Here is a 16,125-nt window from a genome sequence, read left to right as displayed (position 1 = left end):
TTGGTAAAAATTATTAGTCTAGCTAATTTAGCCGTCTGTAAAGCCAGCAATGGTGGGATAAAAAAAATTAGGTTGAAATGTCATAAATGCTGGCTGCCATCTTTCATGTTTGTACATTTTTGTATTCAACTAACTTTACCACAAGAATCCATAGTGTTGTTTCAAATCTATGAAATCTGCTGACTTTAAAATATTAACCAGCTCTTCTGCCGTAAGCCTAGAACTAGTTGAATACGTAAAGCAGCTACCAATTATGTCCATATATTTAGACTCTAAATGTTCCATGGCATGAGAAAAACATTCCTTGTACTTCAGACTACGTAACTCCTGACCATTTTTCACTTGCCATGGGATTTTATTAGTAAACAATTTAGATAACGTAATTTCAAGGGGACCACATGTCTGTCTGTAGTGTACAATTTTCACATTTTAGCAAACATTTGGGAGCCATATAAATAGCAGTTCCTCCTAGAGGTCCATTGAACACTTCCGATATTCTACTTCCTCTGTTCAGGAGCACGGAATATTGAATCTTTGCCAGGCCCCAGTCAGTCAGATAAGCTTACTTCTTACTTGTTTCTTCAATCTTTCAAAAGGAGAAAAAAAATGGGTTTTTAAGTCTGCTAAAGATCATTAAATTACAATATTAAAATTATTTAAGTTGTAGACCCAAACTCTTCATGATTGCATCCTACAATGACACAATGTTTACTCACAATAACAATAGCTTGAGGTATATTGTTGTAAAAAAAAATATGGGAGTTGAATAGGCCAGTTACGTGAAAAATTATGGCTCATCCTTACAAATGATGAGCATTTCTTTGTTTATGAACAGTAGAGGGTGTTAACACAGAATTCCAAAGCCCCTGTAATGAAGTAAACACATTTCCATGTCAAGAAATGTTCTGCCTTTTCAATATTGTCATTATGTAAATCAGAGACTTTGAGTACATATTTTACAAAGGTTGAGCAGAATTTACGTTAAACAGTAGCCCACAGAAACAAGATTTGTAATGTACTTTTTAAAATAATGTTAGAACAATAAACAAGGCAGGTTGCTATGGTTAACTTTGACTCTACCCTGGCTTTCATTAAATGAAATCTGTCAACAGTGTCACCTGCACTAACCTTTTGGTACCGTCAGGTAGTGCAGGTGACACTGACGGCAACGGTACTCACCTTGTCCCGTCCCGGCGTAATCTTCTCCGGTATCTTCGCTCCAGGCACTGTTTTGGGGCACGGACGGAGCTTATTGACATAACCGCTACTGCCCGGAACCCTGCAGAAAGCAGCAGCAGCTTAATTAATGGGCGAATCTTGGTGACATCACTGCTGCTGCTCTCTGCTGGGTCCCGGGAACAGTAGCGGTTACGTCATTAAATGGGCACTGTCACCAACATATCTCTAATATACATCCCTTATTTATTTTTTGTTTAAAATTTTGTATTTTACATTTGAAAACCGGCCACTAGGGGTCTCCCTAGTGGCCGGCTGCAGCCTGACATGACGTCACGACTGAATTTGGACCGATGCCGGCCGGGCAATCGGTCCTAATTCTTTCAGCCAGCGGTCGCTCCCTGCCTGTCAATGACAGGCGGGAGCGAGCAATGTGAACGCCAGAGCTGCACGCATTGGCTCACTGGATTCGTGCGCAGCCCGTCCCCACCCCCGGCATGTACAATATAGAGACAGCGCGCACACAGAATGTCAGTGCCGCGCTGATGCTCCATCTGTACTGTACATTTCTTTTATGGGCTAAGTCGGATCTGAAGTCTAATGTTACTTTTGGAAAATGAGGTGAGGGAGGAAGTCGGCTTCCGGCAGAGCAGGAGCCGAGCAGCAGAAGATTAGCCCTGTGTAAGGTAGGAAACACTTTTTAAAAGACAGGGAGGGGGTTAGGGATAGATTAGCAATAGATAGGGACAGAAAAAAAGAATTCAGATGGTGGGACCTACTCTTTAAGTTCCGCCCTTGGCCAAAGTTGGTGCCCAGAGCAAAGATACCGTAGAAGATCACAGGAGATCCCCGCCACGCATCAGGACAAGGGGAGTGCATCAGTAGTGTCATCACTGTCACCTGCACTACCTGTCGTTACCGACAGGTTAGTGCTGGTGATAATGGTGACAGATTTCCTTTAATGTCCCCATTTTTTTTTTTTTTTATCTAACTAAAAATGATTAACCCCACAATCCAAAATTCTAAATATTATTAAAACAACTAGACTTAAAACCCTGGAAAAGCATGATAAAAAAAAATGAAAATTATTTTTAAAAAATTATTTTTTTAGAACTCACAAGAATGATGGAGGGTTTTAAATCCTGATGGATGATGTTTTAGAGTGAATGTATTCCACGACCAAGGACATTTCAAAAGCCACATATATATTTTCTTCAGGGTCAAGCTACACAAATTTTTTTTATTATTTTTATATACTTACTTACTTATTCTTACTTACTTACTATTCGAAAACTAAAAAATGGTAAGTTAGCCATAAATGTAATTAAATTGGATAAGTACACAGTAGGTAAATTATTAATATGAAAAAATGAAAAAAAAAATGAAGAATGCTGAACTTTGTCAAGACTTGCACCATGTATATATTCTTTGGTAATTAGAAGAACAGATTTTTTTTTTTTTAGCAGCTGCCATGAAACGAACTATGTTTGGATGAGATAGTGTTCTGTAAATACATGGAATGTTAGAGTGTTAACTGTGGCACTTTTTAAAAAGTAGCATGTAACTACAGTGTTTTAAATGAAGAAAATTTTTAATTTTTTTTTAAACAAGAAATTATAATGAACATATACTTAAAAAAAAAAACAGGATTTCGTGCATGATATCACAATTGTGTTCGGTCATCTCAGTTCTTTTTATAGCAGCAGGTGTTCCCTAATAGGACCAATGAATATGGAACCAAAAATAAAAATAGTTATTTCCATAAATTCAATAAAAGTTTAGAAAAAAATTAAGAAAAATAAATTTTAATAAATACTCACCAGGGGGGGATCATAGTTGCAGGTGAATTAGCGGCACAAGCCTCATGCACAGACACTTTTTTGTACTCCTGGAGTTTCTTGACTACTTAAATCAATATTCTGAAATGGATATAATTATATATTCATTTTAAATTAACATTTACACAATTAGAATGACAATGTCTCAATTTTTTTTTAGATACATAAGCATTTGCGCTAAATTTGGAGGGACAAATATAACATTGAAGTGTTGTAAAGGCAATGATCAATTTCCCCCTTTATCCTCACCATGCGCGGTGTACGCTCCTGCCCCCAGGGATGGTGAGGATATGAACTTATAAGATAGTCAACGCAGCTCCCGTAAGTAGTGCCATGGGCAGAGAGCTAATCTCACCTCGTCCCCTTCGGCCGGCAGTGATGCCACCTCTGCTTCATTGATGGGCCGCGTCATAGCTCTGCTCACTGAACACACAGAGCATAGCGATGAGTTGGCGTAGAGGAACTTACCGACAATCGGACTACTTACGGGCGCCGTGGTGAATAGCTGATAACTTCATATCCTCACCATCCATTAGGGGAAAGAGCGTCCACCGGAAATGGTGATGATAAAGATTTTAGCATATATAATGCTTTTCTAAGCGTTATATAGGGTAATATCTGATGATTGACTGATAAAATCCTAAATGAACAGACCAATTGGTTTTTAGAGGGTAGAGAGGGCTAATATTTTTTATTTGAATTTGACTGTAGGTATTGAGTCAAAATGTATATTTTCAATGATACATTTGAGGTGACTTTGAAATTATGGATGTTTATTACGACCGTGAGGAAAGGTATATTAACAACAAAATATATGGATGATACACACTGATGACAGTGAAACAAATATATATAATTGGAGATTTTATGATTTTTTTTAAGGGGGGTGGTGGGGGGGGGGTATTGAGAGCTGCTCTGTGAGAGAGAGAAAGAAAGAGAGAGAGAGAAAAAGAGAAACGGAAGAAGAGAGGGGAATTATGAGGCCTTTGAGCATGTAAAGGCGACAGTGGGTGCTACAGATCAAAGCATAATGAGGGATGTTTGTCAAAAAAATGTGCAGTGCTTAAGGTTGCCCATGTCTGCCTTAGAGGCAATCTACCCAAAAATGTAATTAGGGTAAACTACACCATGGGGGACAAAGGTGAAGAATTGTGCTGAGTAAAAAAGGTTAATAAATGACCGTAGCAACTAATAACATCCTTTTACAAATGAAAGAAATATCTTACAGCACTACTTTTCATTGACACATGTTTTCAAAAATCACACAAACTAAAAAGTTTCAATTTTTTTTTCATTTTTTTTTTTTACCCGAGTTGTTTCTTCTGAGGATTTCTCATTGACTGAAGCTGAACATGCCGAAGGAGATACTATAGTTCCCATGTACACCAACTCCTCATTATCTGAAATATAATTTAATGAGAATGCATACATTGTGAGAGGGAGTGAGAAGGAGAAGGCGAGGGATTTTGCAAGAAGAAAAAACTAATAACCTACAAAAAATACAGATAAGTCACTGCCCCACATAGAATGTTTTCTTCCATATTTCTGAAATGCTGCCCAAAGTGCCATATTCTTTATTGAAATCTTCTTTGGGCCATCGTGATTCATCAGAATAGCAAAGGGTATAAATTATATTTTAATATCTGTATTGTGCCAGAACAGCTGTATCGCCGTTTCAATTACATCATCATATGTATCCGTTGGGTACATTAAACATCATTGTGTCTCTTCCTCTAACACCATTTTATGATATTTTCCTGCCTTAGATCGTGTACGATCTCTCCATGTCATTGGAACAATTTTTATCTGGGACAATAAATACAACAACATATACATAAAAAATTTGCTGAGCAATAGAGGATTTGTACGGTTAAATCTAGTAACAAATAAATTTTATTATTTTTATTTTTTGGGGGGGCATCAGTGATAAACTGAGGAGTAATATGATTAATTGCTATAGCTAAATGTAAAAATTTTCATCAAACATGGTTGAAATACATTTCAAATATTTGCCTTACAAATGTTTTAGTGGTAGGATTTAATTTGTTAATATCATACTTTATCTAAATAATAACACAAGAGTACTATAATTTTGGTTAGTTAAAAATAAATGAACCTTTAAAAACTTCTCTTTGCCTTGCATTAAAGGGAATAGTTTGTTTTTTCACATGTGTGTGTTGCTGTGCCTCCTTCATTTCAGCAAATATTTCTGCAGCATCTATTTTTTTTTTTTTTTTTTAAATACTGTCAGAGATTCGAATTCATAGTGTATATAAAAGACAATAGCCCCTACATGGCCCACAACATCATACACACAGCCTACAAAAATTATAAGGTAGCAGCCCTGACAGGTCACAAAGACTGCATAACATGTTGTAAAATCCTCTAGTGACTGTTGGGAACTCCATAAACTTCACATAAAAAGGTTTATTTTTCTGGTGTGTGAAATGATCATTGTAATTTCTAGATTAAAATAATTTACTTTAGCCAGAGCTGGACTATCGCAAGCTTTGCATGTTCTTTGGGGTTTAAAATTACAATGGGCCATAATTAATCATTGTTTATTGAAGGCAGATGATGCTAATTCCATTGACAATTTATCGATAAGTTAACAGGAAGAGATTACTAGAACATAAGTGTCTTAGCTATGTAAGGTATCCATAACATTTTTAGAGATGAGCGAACTTACAGTGATTCAATTCGTTACGAACCTCTCGGCTCAGCAGTTGCTGACTTTAGCCTGCATAAATTAGTTCAGCTTTCAGGTGCTCCATTGGGCTGGAGACTCTCTCCTAGGACTGTATCCACCTTTTCCACCGGAGAACCTAATTTATGCAGGCTAAAGTCAGCAACTGCGGAGCCGAGAAGTTCGTGACGAATCGAATTACTGTAAGTTCGCTCATCTCTAATTACATTAATGCTGACTTAATGACAACATTTTGTATATGTCTGGATGATAATTGAAATACCTTTGCATTTTAAAATCGCAGATGTACTAGGTAAGTCAAATAAAAGATCTCAAACTTTTCTGTGAAATCTGGTCTGTTAACATTCCTACAGAGAAAGTTTGAAATAAAAATCGAAAAAATTATTCTGATATCACATTATTATCTTAAATGAGAATATCTTAGATGAAAATGAAATAACAAAATGTGATACAAACATAGACATGCTGCCAGCATTGCGTTGTTGTGAGCCTTACATGTTATATCATTGGACCCACATGCTATGTATTGTGAGAAAGTTAAGTCATAACTTTTTTAATATGGCTGTCATGTCCTAGGCCCTTAACCCCTTAACGACGCAGGACGTATATTTACGTCCTGCGCCGGCTCCCGCGATATGAAGCGGGATCGCGTGGGTCTCGGCGCTAATCAACGGCCGGGACCCGCGGCTAATACCAGACATCGCCGATCGCGGCGATGTGCGGTATTAACCCTTTAGAAGCGGCGGTCAAAGCTGACCGCCGCTTCTAAAGTGAAACTGAAAGTATCCCGGCTGCTCAGTCGGGCTGTTCGGGACCGCCGCGGTGAAATCGCGGCGTCCCGAACAGCTGATCAGACACCGGGAGGGCTCTTACCTGCCTCCTCGGTGTCCGATCGACGAATGACTGCTCCGTGCCTGAGATCCATGCAGGAGCAGTCAAGCGCCGATAATGCTGATCACAGGCGTGTTAATACACGCCTGTGATCAGGATGAGAGATCAGTGTGTGCAGTGTTATAGGTCCCTATGGGACCTATAACACTGCAAAAAAAAAGTAAAAATAAAGTGTTAATAAAGGTCATTTAACCCCTTCCCTAATAAAAGTTTGAATCACCCCCCTTTTCCCATAAAAAAAAATAAAACAGTGTAAAAAAAAATAAAAATAAACATATGTGGTATCGCCGCGTGCGTAAATGTCCGAACTATAAAAATATATCATTAATTAAGCCGTGCGGTCAATGGCGTACGCGCAAAAAAATTCCAAAGTCCAAAAAAGCGTATTTTGGTAACTTTTTATAACATTAAAAAATGAATAAAAAGTGATAAAAAAGTCATATCACAACAAAAATCATACCAATAAAAACTTCAGATCACGGCGCAAAAAATGAGTCCTCATACCGCCCCGTACGTGGAAAAATAAAAAAGTTATAGGGGTCAGAAGATGACATTTTTAAACGTAAAAATTTTCCTGCATGTAGTTATGATTTTTTCCAGAAGTGCGACAAAATCAAACCTATATAAGTAGGGTATCATTTTAACCGTATGGACCTACAGAATGATGATAAGGTGTAATTTTTACCGAAATATGCACTGCGTAGAAACGGAAGCCCCCAAAATTTACAAAATGGCGGTTTTTTTTCGATTTTGTCGCACAATGATTTTTTTTTCCGTTTCGCCGTGCATTTTTGGGTAAAATGACTAATGTCACTGCAAAGTAGAATTGGCGACGCAAAAAATAAGCCATAATATGGATTTTTAGGTGGAAAATTGAAAGGGTTATGATTTTTAAAAGGTAAGGAGGAAAAAACGAAAGTGCAAAAACGGAAAAACCCTGAGTCCTTAAGGGGTTAAACAGGCTGGGACCAACACTCTGAAACATAAATACAATTTTATAGCACAGAACAATATTACTAGTGTTCTATCATGTGATTGCACTACCTTACCTCTCAAATTGGCGATGAGTTATAAAAACCTGTGCAGATGAACATATGATCATTTGCTAATAGCAACTAAACAGATCAAATGTCATTGCTTACATGCATCAATAAACAAACCCATTACTATAAATTAAACAGTAACAATGCTGAAGCCCAATTTCTGTGGTGAACACTTTGGAGGCAATTCATCAAAAACCTGTGCAGGGTAAATTGTTACCAATTGCCCATAGCAAACAATCAGATGGCTTCTTTAGTTTATTTTTTATACATGTAAACAATTAAATAAGATCTGTTAGATTGCTATGGGCAACTTATCATATTTTCATATATCACATTATAGGAAACCAGTATTACTGTTCTGGGACATAAACTTGTCTCCAAGATATATTCAGCTAGGTATTACCCTCACAGACGGCCAACACACAGAATACCTGAGCATGGCTGATGAATATATATGTGAAACAAGGAGAAAGCCTGGAGATGCTGCGGCCTTCTCTCTGCGCTGACTGCTATCTGAGAAATGAGGTGCGAACACATGGCAAGACTCCTGTATAAAAGTGCTGCACCATTAACTCATCCAAAATGGCCGCCAATCACCTGGCCCTTTAAGATCCAGATACCCCCCACACACACACACGGTACACAAAATACATGACCATGGCTGATGAATATACCTGGGAGACTGGAGACTCTGAGGCCTGCTCCCTGCTCTGACCGCTATCTGAGACATGAGGTGCACGCACATTGGGGCGAGACTCCTGTATTCTGTATTAAAGTGCTGCACCTTGGAAGAATGTAACTAGACCACTTTACCTGTATCCCACCATATGCCCCAAATATCTTAGCTGTAATTAAAATTCTCTTACCTGTCACACAAGTAGACAGCTTGCTGTGACCCCGCTTCGCTGTGCATAACAATTCGTCCTTCCAGGTGCTTGGTCAGGGGATGGATGAAGATCCGGAATGCTGGGTGTTTCCTTTGCAAACTAGTTTGCATGATAAAAAATAATCCGCCGGTTGTGGATGAGCATGCAGGTCTCCTCCCCTTGTAGCTCGTTTGCAAAAGTACACGTGACAATGGGCTTTGCTTGCGATGATGCGCCGCCCCAGCATGAAAATCTGTATGAGACCTGATGTCTAATACCCGAGGTCTGACAGCTGCAGTATGACAGCCGATGTCTGACAGCTGACGGCTGATGTATGACAGAGTTTTATGCTGAGGGCTGATACCTGATGTGCGACACCCGATGTCTGAAGCTGACTGCTAATACCTGACGGAGTTTATGCTTAGCGCTGATACCTGACGGAGTTTATGCTGAGCACCCAAGGAGGTGGGAGTTTTATGTGATGACGGAAGGAGTTTCAGCTGAGATAGGATGAAGATTTGTATGACGGAGGAGGAACGAGGCAGTTTGGTCTGAGGTATGATGGAGTGAGGAGCGATGCCAGAGGATGTCCCAATATGGACCATACTTTTAATATATTGTTCCTTATGTAATTATAAGACACTTTGCTATTTTCTTGCTGTTAAAATTCTCAACCTTTATATATTTTTAATGTGATTGAAAAAAACAGCCACAAGGTGGGTCTGTTCTGTTCCCTGCCACAAGTCAAACAGTTAGTTTGGTCTCCTCCCGTCCTGGCAGGAAACCAAACTCAGTAAGCACGTGCGGGGTATGGCAAGGCACTGGTCTTCGCGCCTGCTGGGGAATGACCACTTTCTCCTGCTGAAAGCTCACAAAAGGGGAAAAGGTATGATACAGAGCTTTAAAGCTCAGAAAAAAGTTTAAAGGAAAACGGTCACATATTTTCTCCCGCACTATCCACAGGTATTGGTGGATAGTGCGGGAGAAGCTGATTAAAACGAGCCCTACCTTGCTCTGATCAGCACCGCCGTTCACCCGCAATTGTAGTTTTAATCTCTGTGTATATCCTGCTGTAACTGGCAAAGGCAGGGCTTCTACGGGCCAATGGACACTGACGTCAGCTCAGCTCATAATCTGAGTTAGTTTAGAAAATATGGTTTGATGACAGGTACTCTACAAAACCAGGGTCTGCTGCTTGTAGACGTATGCTAGTAAGTGTTGCCCAAAGGAGAAGAACATGAAGAAGGACATCCCTGAGACTGCTTTATTTTATTGAAAACTAGCTTTTGGCCGCCGCTTCGCTCGCGTTAAATTTGGGGTAACATAGATCTACTTTTTACGATCCTATAGCTTTGGGTAAAGTCTACAGGCATCCAAACAACCCGAATTCTTTCAACTTTGATCGCAGCGGGGACCATGCGTGTATGATGCGAGCTCAGCTCCTGAGCTCGCTTCATAACCCTCCCGTGCCGCAGCACTGGGTATACCCGGCGTTCTGCGGCAAGGGGTTAATTCATACAAACTTTGAACCCCCGTTTCACCCCTTCAGGGGTGGAACTCTAGAAAACGTTAAAACACGTGTTTAATTGTTAGCATAAAAACAAAGTTTCATGCTTCTAGCTTAAAAAATGACGAACTTCCATACAACCTTTCATCCCCTTTTTCACCCCCTTAAGGGTTGAATTTTGAAAAATCCTTTCTATTTCCTCGTCTACTTTTTAAAAACAACACCTGTGAAAAAATTCAGTTTTCTAGGTCCAAGGGTTTAGGCTGGGCATTGATGAGTCAGTGAGTCAGGCCTTCTCTTTTTATACATATAGATCACTTCCTTGAGATTGTGACTTTCATTCTATTATCCATCTTTTTATCAGATATTTTTTATTATTCTTTTGAATTTTTAAGAATGAAAAGACAAGACTCTAAATCTGTCCCACAATTTTCTCATAGAGTAGGGTTTTACAGTAAAAGGCAATGCTTGTCCTAGCTTGGTGTAGAATTTTTTACAATTGAAAATATTAATTGGTGGGTAAATTGCCTAGAAAACTCTGTATGTATGTCAGATTTGTTGCCACAATAGCTTTCTGATATACCCAGGGTTGCCATCAAAACTTTTGGGACCCCTTACACAGCTCAAGGCCTGGGCCCCCACCCCCATAGATTGATCCAGAGTCTGCCCCACGGCCTGCCCTCTATTTTATTTAAAATAAAAACGCCTTGTACGGCACGGTTTCATAAATGGAGTTTCCAACTGTTGCAAAACAACAACTCCCAGCATGTTTGGACAGCCATTGTTGTAGTTTTGCAACAGCTGGAGGCACCCTGTTTGGGAAACCTTGCCGTAGGGTATGCATATCCCTAATTTAGGCCTCAAATGCGCATGGAGCTCTTTTACTTCAGAGCCCTGTCATATTACAAGGCAGCAAGTTAGGGCCACATGTGGTGTAATTCCGTACTCGGGAGAATTCGTGTTACAAATTTTAGGGGGCTTTTTCTCCTTTTACCCCTTAAGAAAAAGAAAAGAATGGGGCTACAGCAGCATGTTAGTATAAAAAAATACATTTTCTACACAAACATGCTGGTGTAGCCCCATACTTTTAATTTTCACTAGAGGTAAAAGGAGAAAAATACCCCCAAATTTGTAATGCAATTTCTCCCGAGTATGAAAATACCCTATATGTGGATGTAAAGTGCTCAGAGGGTGAACAACAGGCCTCCTGAGCAAAAGAGAGCACCGTGTACATTTGGGGCCTAAATTGGTGATTTGCATTGGATTGGATGATAGTTGCAGCGATTCTGACATAAACGCAAAAAAAAAAAATCATGTGACCCCATTTTGGAAACTACACGCCTCAAGGAATGTAATAAGGCATGCAGTGAGCATCTACACCCCACATGTGTCTGACAGATTTTTAAAACCGTGTCCGTGAAAATGAAAAAATAATTTTTTCATATTCACAGCCCACTGTCCCAAAAATCTGTCAAACGCTGGGGAGTTTCCACTGTTCTGGCACCATGGGTGCTTTATAATAGCGATGGGGCCCCCAACATCTATTACATCCAAATGCACTGTCCAAAAGCCCAATGGTGCGCCATTACCTCTCAGCCCTGCCGTGCGCCAGAGCACTTTATGTCCACATATGGGGTATTGTGGGGCTTTTTCTCCTTTTACCCCATGTAAAAATAAAAAATTTACATTTTAGTGTCAACATTTTAATTTTTCATTTTCATGGCTCACTGTTCCAAAATTGCGTCGAACACCTGTGGAGTGTAAATGCTCACTTCACGCCTTATTACATTCCTTGAGGGGTGTAGTTTCTAATTGTGTCACATAAAGGGGGTTTCCACTGTCCTGGCACCATGTGGGCTTTGTAAGTGCAACATGGCCCCCAAAAACGGTTCCAGACAAATTCTCTCTCCAAAAGCCATATGCCCAAAGAGCACTTTATGTCCGCATATGGGGTATTTCAGTATTTGGGAGAAATAGGGTTACAAATTTTGAGGGGCTTTTTCTTTCTTTTACCCCATGTAAAAATCAGCTGAGTGGCCCTTACCTGCCTCCTCGCCATCTGATCAGTGCTCTGATGCCCCAGCCAGGCTCTGCAGGCTAGAGCAGCAGAGCCCCGATAACACTGATCAATGCTGAGCCAAAGCTCAGCATTGAACAGTGTATGCAATCGCAAGATTGTATGTTATAGCCTTCAATGGGGACCAAAAAATAAAAAGTGTAAAAATAAAATTAGTTAATAAGTGTTTTAACCCCTTCCCTAATAAAAGTTTGAATCACCCCCCCCCCAATTACCATATTTTTAATTTTTAAATATAAAATTTTATCAATAGTAAACATAATCATATGTGGTACCACCGTGTGTGTAAATGTCCAAACTATTGTAATATAAGGTTAGTTAATCATATGTGGTACCACCGTGTGTGTAAATGTCCAAACTATTGTAATATAAGGTTAGTTAAACCCCACAGTCGATGGCGTACTTGTAAAAATATACCAAAGTCGAAAATTGCACATATTTGGTCACTTCATATACCATAAAAAATGTATAAAAAGTGATCAAAAAGTCCCATCAAAACAAAAATGGTACCGATAAAAACGACATATCACATCGCAAAAAATGAGCCCTCATATAGCCCCGTATTCAGAAAAATTATATAGTTATAGGGATCAGAAGAGGACATATTTAACCATACTAATTTTGGTGCATGTAGTTATAATTTTTTTAAAGTAGTAAAATAAAATAAACTACATGAATTGGGTATCCTTGTAACCATATGGACCTACAGAAGGTGATAAGATAAGGTGTCATTTTTACCGAAAAGTGCACTGCATAGAAACGGAAGCCCCCAGCGGTTACAAAGTGTTTTTTTATTTTTTTATTTCACCCGGCAAATATATATATTTTTTTCGCCATAGATTTTGTTTATTAAATGATTGATGTCATTACAAAGTACAATTGGTGCAAAATTAAAAGCGTTATGATTTTTAGAAGGGGAGGAGGAAAAAATGAAAATTGGTCTGGTCTGTAAGGGGTTAAACAAACATTGCTTTGTGTCATATGTGATTTCTGTATTTAATGTGAAGCATAAATGATGAGTTAAGTGTAGTTGAGCATCCTTGGGGTCATCTCCTAACCTCTGTATTAGTTGTACATAATCCCTTTTGGCCACCTACTCTTTTTAACAGATGCATTGTCTGATTTACAGAATGAGTAGTAGATTTGGGTTACGTTTATGTGACATTACATAAAATGTAATTGTGCTGACATTTGTAGTCCTGCAGCAGTTGTTAGTCTGTGTTTTTGGTTACACTCATATGTTGGCCTTTTTTCCATTCTCCTACAAAAGCAGCTTTCTTGTGACTTGCCGCAGGTTTCTATTATTCCTACAGACCCATTACCTATGCATTCCCAGCACATATGTGATGAAATTGTCTAAGCACTGTTCCCTTCTCTTATTTAGGGCAGTCATGGCCTCATACTGCATTCCTGCCGAGCTCATCCGGGTGGAAGACATTCCCCGAAACCAGATGGGAAAAATCAATAAAAAACAACTGTTGGCTCTCTTCTATCCCCAGTGAAGTGAGGGGGAGCAGAATATACCTGCCTGAACACAAAGAGCACACCATATATTTATGGCTACATTACACAGAGAGTACTATAAACAAAATATACAGATGTAGCAGAACTGAGCTTGCACTGTGATATATAAAAATATAGGGTTATCTATTGTCCAATGGAAATAGCATAGGCAAATAACAGACTATGCCCTACATCATCTGCACTACCTTTAGTTTTTGCTATGTAACCCAGACATTAAGCCAAGCCTTGGTTAACAATCATGGTATACTAACATTTGGCAGATTTTCATAGTAACATAGCTTGTAAAGTTGATGTCCATTCGTCCATCTAGTTCATCCTATTAAGCTGCAGTACTGATGCAGAGGAAGACAAAAAATCAAATGATAGAAGCCAATTTTCTTCACAGTAGGGAAAAAACTCCTTCTTGACTCCAAATCTCTAGTTAGAATAAATCTCTGGATAAATGACCTTTCTTCAGCCTATTGTGAACTCTTTTAGTGACTACTTTCTCTGGCAAGAGTCTTCAATTGTCTCACTACTCTTACAGTAAATAATCAATTCCTGGTGAGCTGGTACCTAACGCACCAGGACGTACATTTACGCCCAATGCATAACGGAGCGATGCTCGCCTCATGTGCGGCAGGTCCCGGCTGCTGATAGCAGCCAGGGACCCGGCCGCAATGGCGGACATCCGCAATCGCGCGGATGTCTGCCATTAACCCCTCAGATGCTGTGATCAATACAGATCACGGCATCTGCAGCATTGCAGACACTAAAATGGATGATCGGATCACCCGCAGCGCTGCCGCGGTGATCCGTTCATCCAGCAGGGCAGCCGGAGGTCCCCTCACCTGCCTCCGCTGCCTTCCACTGGTCTTCTGATCGCAGACCAGAGCAGAAGATGACCGATAATACCGATCAGTGCTATTTCCTATGCATAGCACTGAACAGTATTAGCAATCGAATGATTGCTATAAATAGTCCCCTATGTGAAAACCCCCCTCCTCCAATAAAAACGTAAATTGTCCCATTTTCCCTATTTCAACCCCAAAAAGTGTAAAAAAAAATATTTATATACATATTTGGTATCGCCGCGTGCGCAAATATCCCAACTATTAAAATAAAATATTAATGATACCGTACGGTGAACGTAAAAAAAAAGTCCAAAATAGCTACTTTTTTATAACATTTTATTCCAAAAAAATGTATTAAAAAAAAAGTATTAAAAGTTTTATATAAACAAATATGGTATCAATAAAAGGTACAGATCACAGCGTAAAAAATTTGCCCTCATATCGCCGCTTATACGGAAAAATGAAAAAGTTATAGGTCTTCAAAATAGGGGGATTTTAAACGTACTAATTTGGTTAAAGAGTTTGTGATTTTTTTTTAAGCGCAACAGTAATAGAAAAGTATGTTATCATGGATATCATTTTAATCATATTGACCCAAAGAATAACGAACACATGTTATTTTTATCGTAAATTGTACAGTGTGAAAACAAAACCTTCCAAAATTTGCAAAATTGCGGATTTCTTTTTAATTTCCCCACACAAATAGTATTTTTTTGGTTGCGCCATACATTTTATGGTAAAGTAAGTGATGGCATTACAACGGACAACTGGTCGCGCAAAAAAACAACCCCTCATACTAGTCTGTGGATGAAAATATAAGAGTTATGATTTTTTTGAAGGCGAATAGGAAAAAACGAAAATGTAAAAATTAAATTGTCTGAGTCCTTAAGGCCCAAATGGGCTGAGTCCTTAAGGAGTTAAGGACCCAATGAGATTGGAAACTCGAGGGGTTATGAGTATGCATTGTTATTGTTGAATAGCTGCATTTGTAGCTTTATGGAATTGTTATATTTAGAAGCTTTACAGTAAAGGAATTTGAGAGTGAACTGACAGTTTGTTTGAACCCATGAGAGAGAGCTCTGTATTGATCCTTCATATGATTATACATAGCTATTAGGTTACAGTACATTCTAGGTACTGTGGTTCACCCATTCCATTTATATCTCTGCACATGCAAAAAGAGACAAGGACCGGCACTACAGGGCTAAGTGGCAGACACAGCGTGGACAAATGGACACAAAGCTGACACAGACGAGCCTACAGCGGAGGTGCTCCGTCCAAAACTTGAAGCCACATGGAACAAAAGAAGCGAGACAGGAGACGGCACTCACTGCGTTCAGTAGGTTTATTCCATAACGGAGAGGATATTACAGATGGCAGGTGGGGGAGGTGGGTGGAGAAGCCGGGATGAGCTGGTTTCGTGCGATATACGCACTTCCTCTAGCCAGAATAGAGGAAGTGCGTATATCGCTCGAAACCAGCTCGTCCCGGCTTCCTCACCCACCTCACCCGCCTGCCATCTGTAATATCCTCTCCGTTATGGAATAAACCTACTGAACACGTTGAGTGTCGTCTCCTGTCTCACTTCTTTTGTTCCATTTATAACTCTGGTTGCAGCTCTACTTTGTCATTGTGCACTGGTGCTGACTGGTCCATCATAAAC

At 39.4% G+C, this 16,125-nt stretch overlaps 1 protein-coding gene and 1 long non-coding RNA gene across 2 annotated transcripts in view; one reads left to right on the top strand and one right to left on the bottom strand.

Annotated features, from left to right (window-relative positions):
- Nucleotides 1-15,825, top strand: part of ACSF3 (acyl-CoA synthetase family member 3) — a 142,951-nt gene extending 127,126 nt beyond the window's left edge. Inside the window, exon 10 of the mRNA XM_056526043.1 lies at nt 13,490-15,825. Coding sequence (XP_056382018.1) covers nt 13,490-13,607 — 118 coding nt within the window. The 3' untranslated portion in view covers nt 13,608-15,825. The remainder of the gene's footprint in view (nt 1-13,489) is intronic.
- LOC130276537 (uncharacterized) lies at nt 2,810-6,204 on the bottom strand. The gene is made up of 3 exons (XR_008845159.1): nt 5,984-6,204; nt 2,997-3,095; nt 2,810-2,889 (listed from the first exon to the last, which is right to left on the bottom strand). It is a non-coding gene; the product is annotated as an uncharacterized LOC130276537 (long non-coding RNA).
- Nucleotides 15,826-16,125: the final 300 nt, after the last annotated feature.

Source organism: Hyla sarda, chromosome 6 (assembly GCF_029499605.1).
Source record: "Hyla sarda isolate aHylSar1 chromosome 6, aHylSar1.hap1, whole genome shotgun sequence".
Taxonomy (NCBI): domain Eukaryota; kingdom Metazoa; phylum Chordata; class Amphibia; order Anura; family Hylidae; genus Hyla; species Hyla sarda.
Note: the sequence above shows the minus strand (reverse complement) of the source record. Positions and strands in the feature narration are given on the sequence as shown.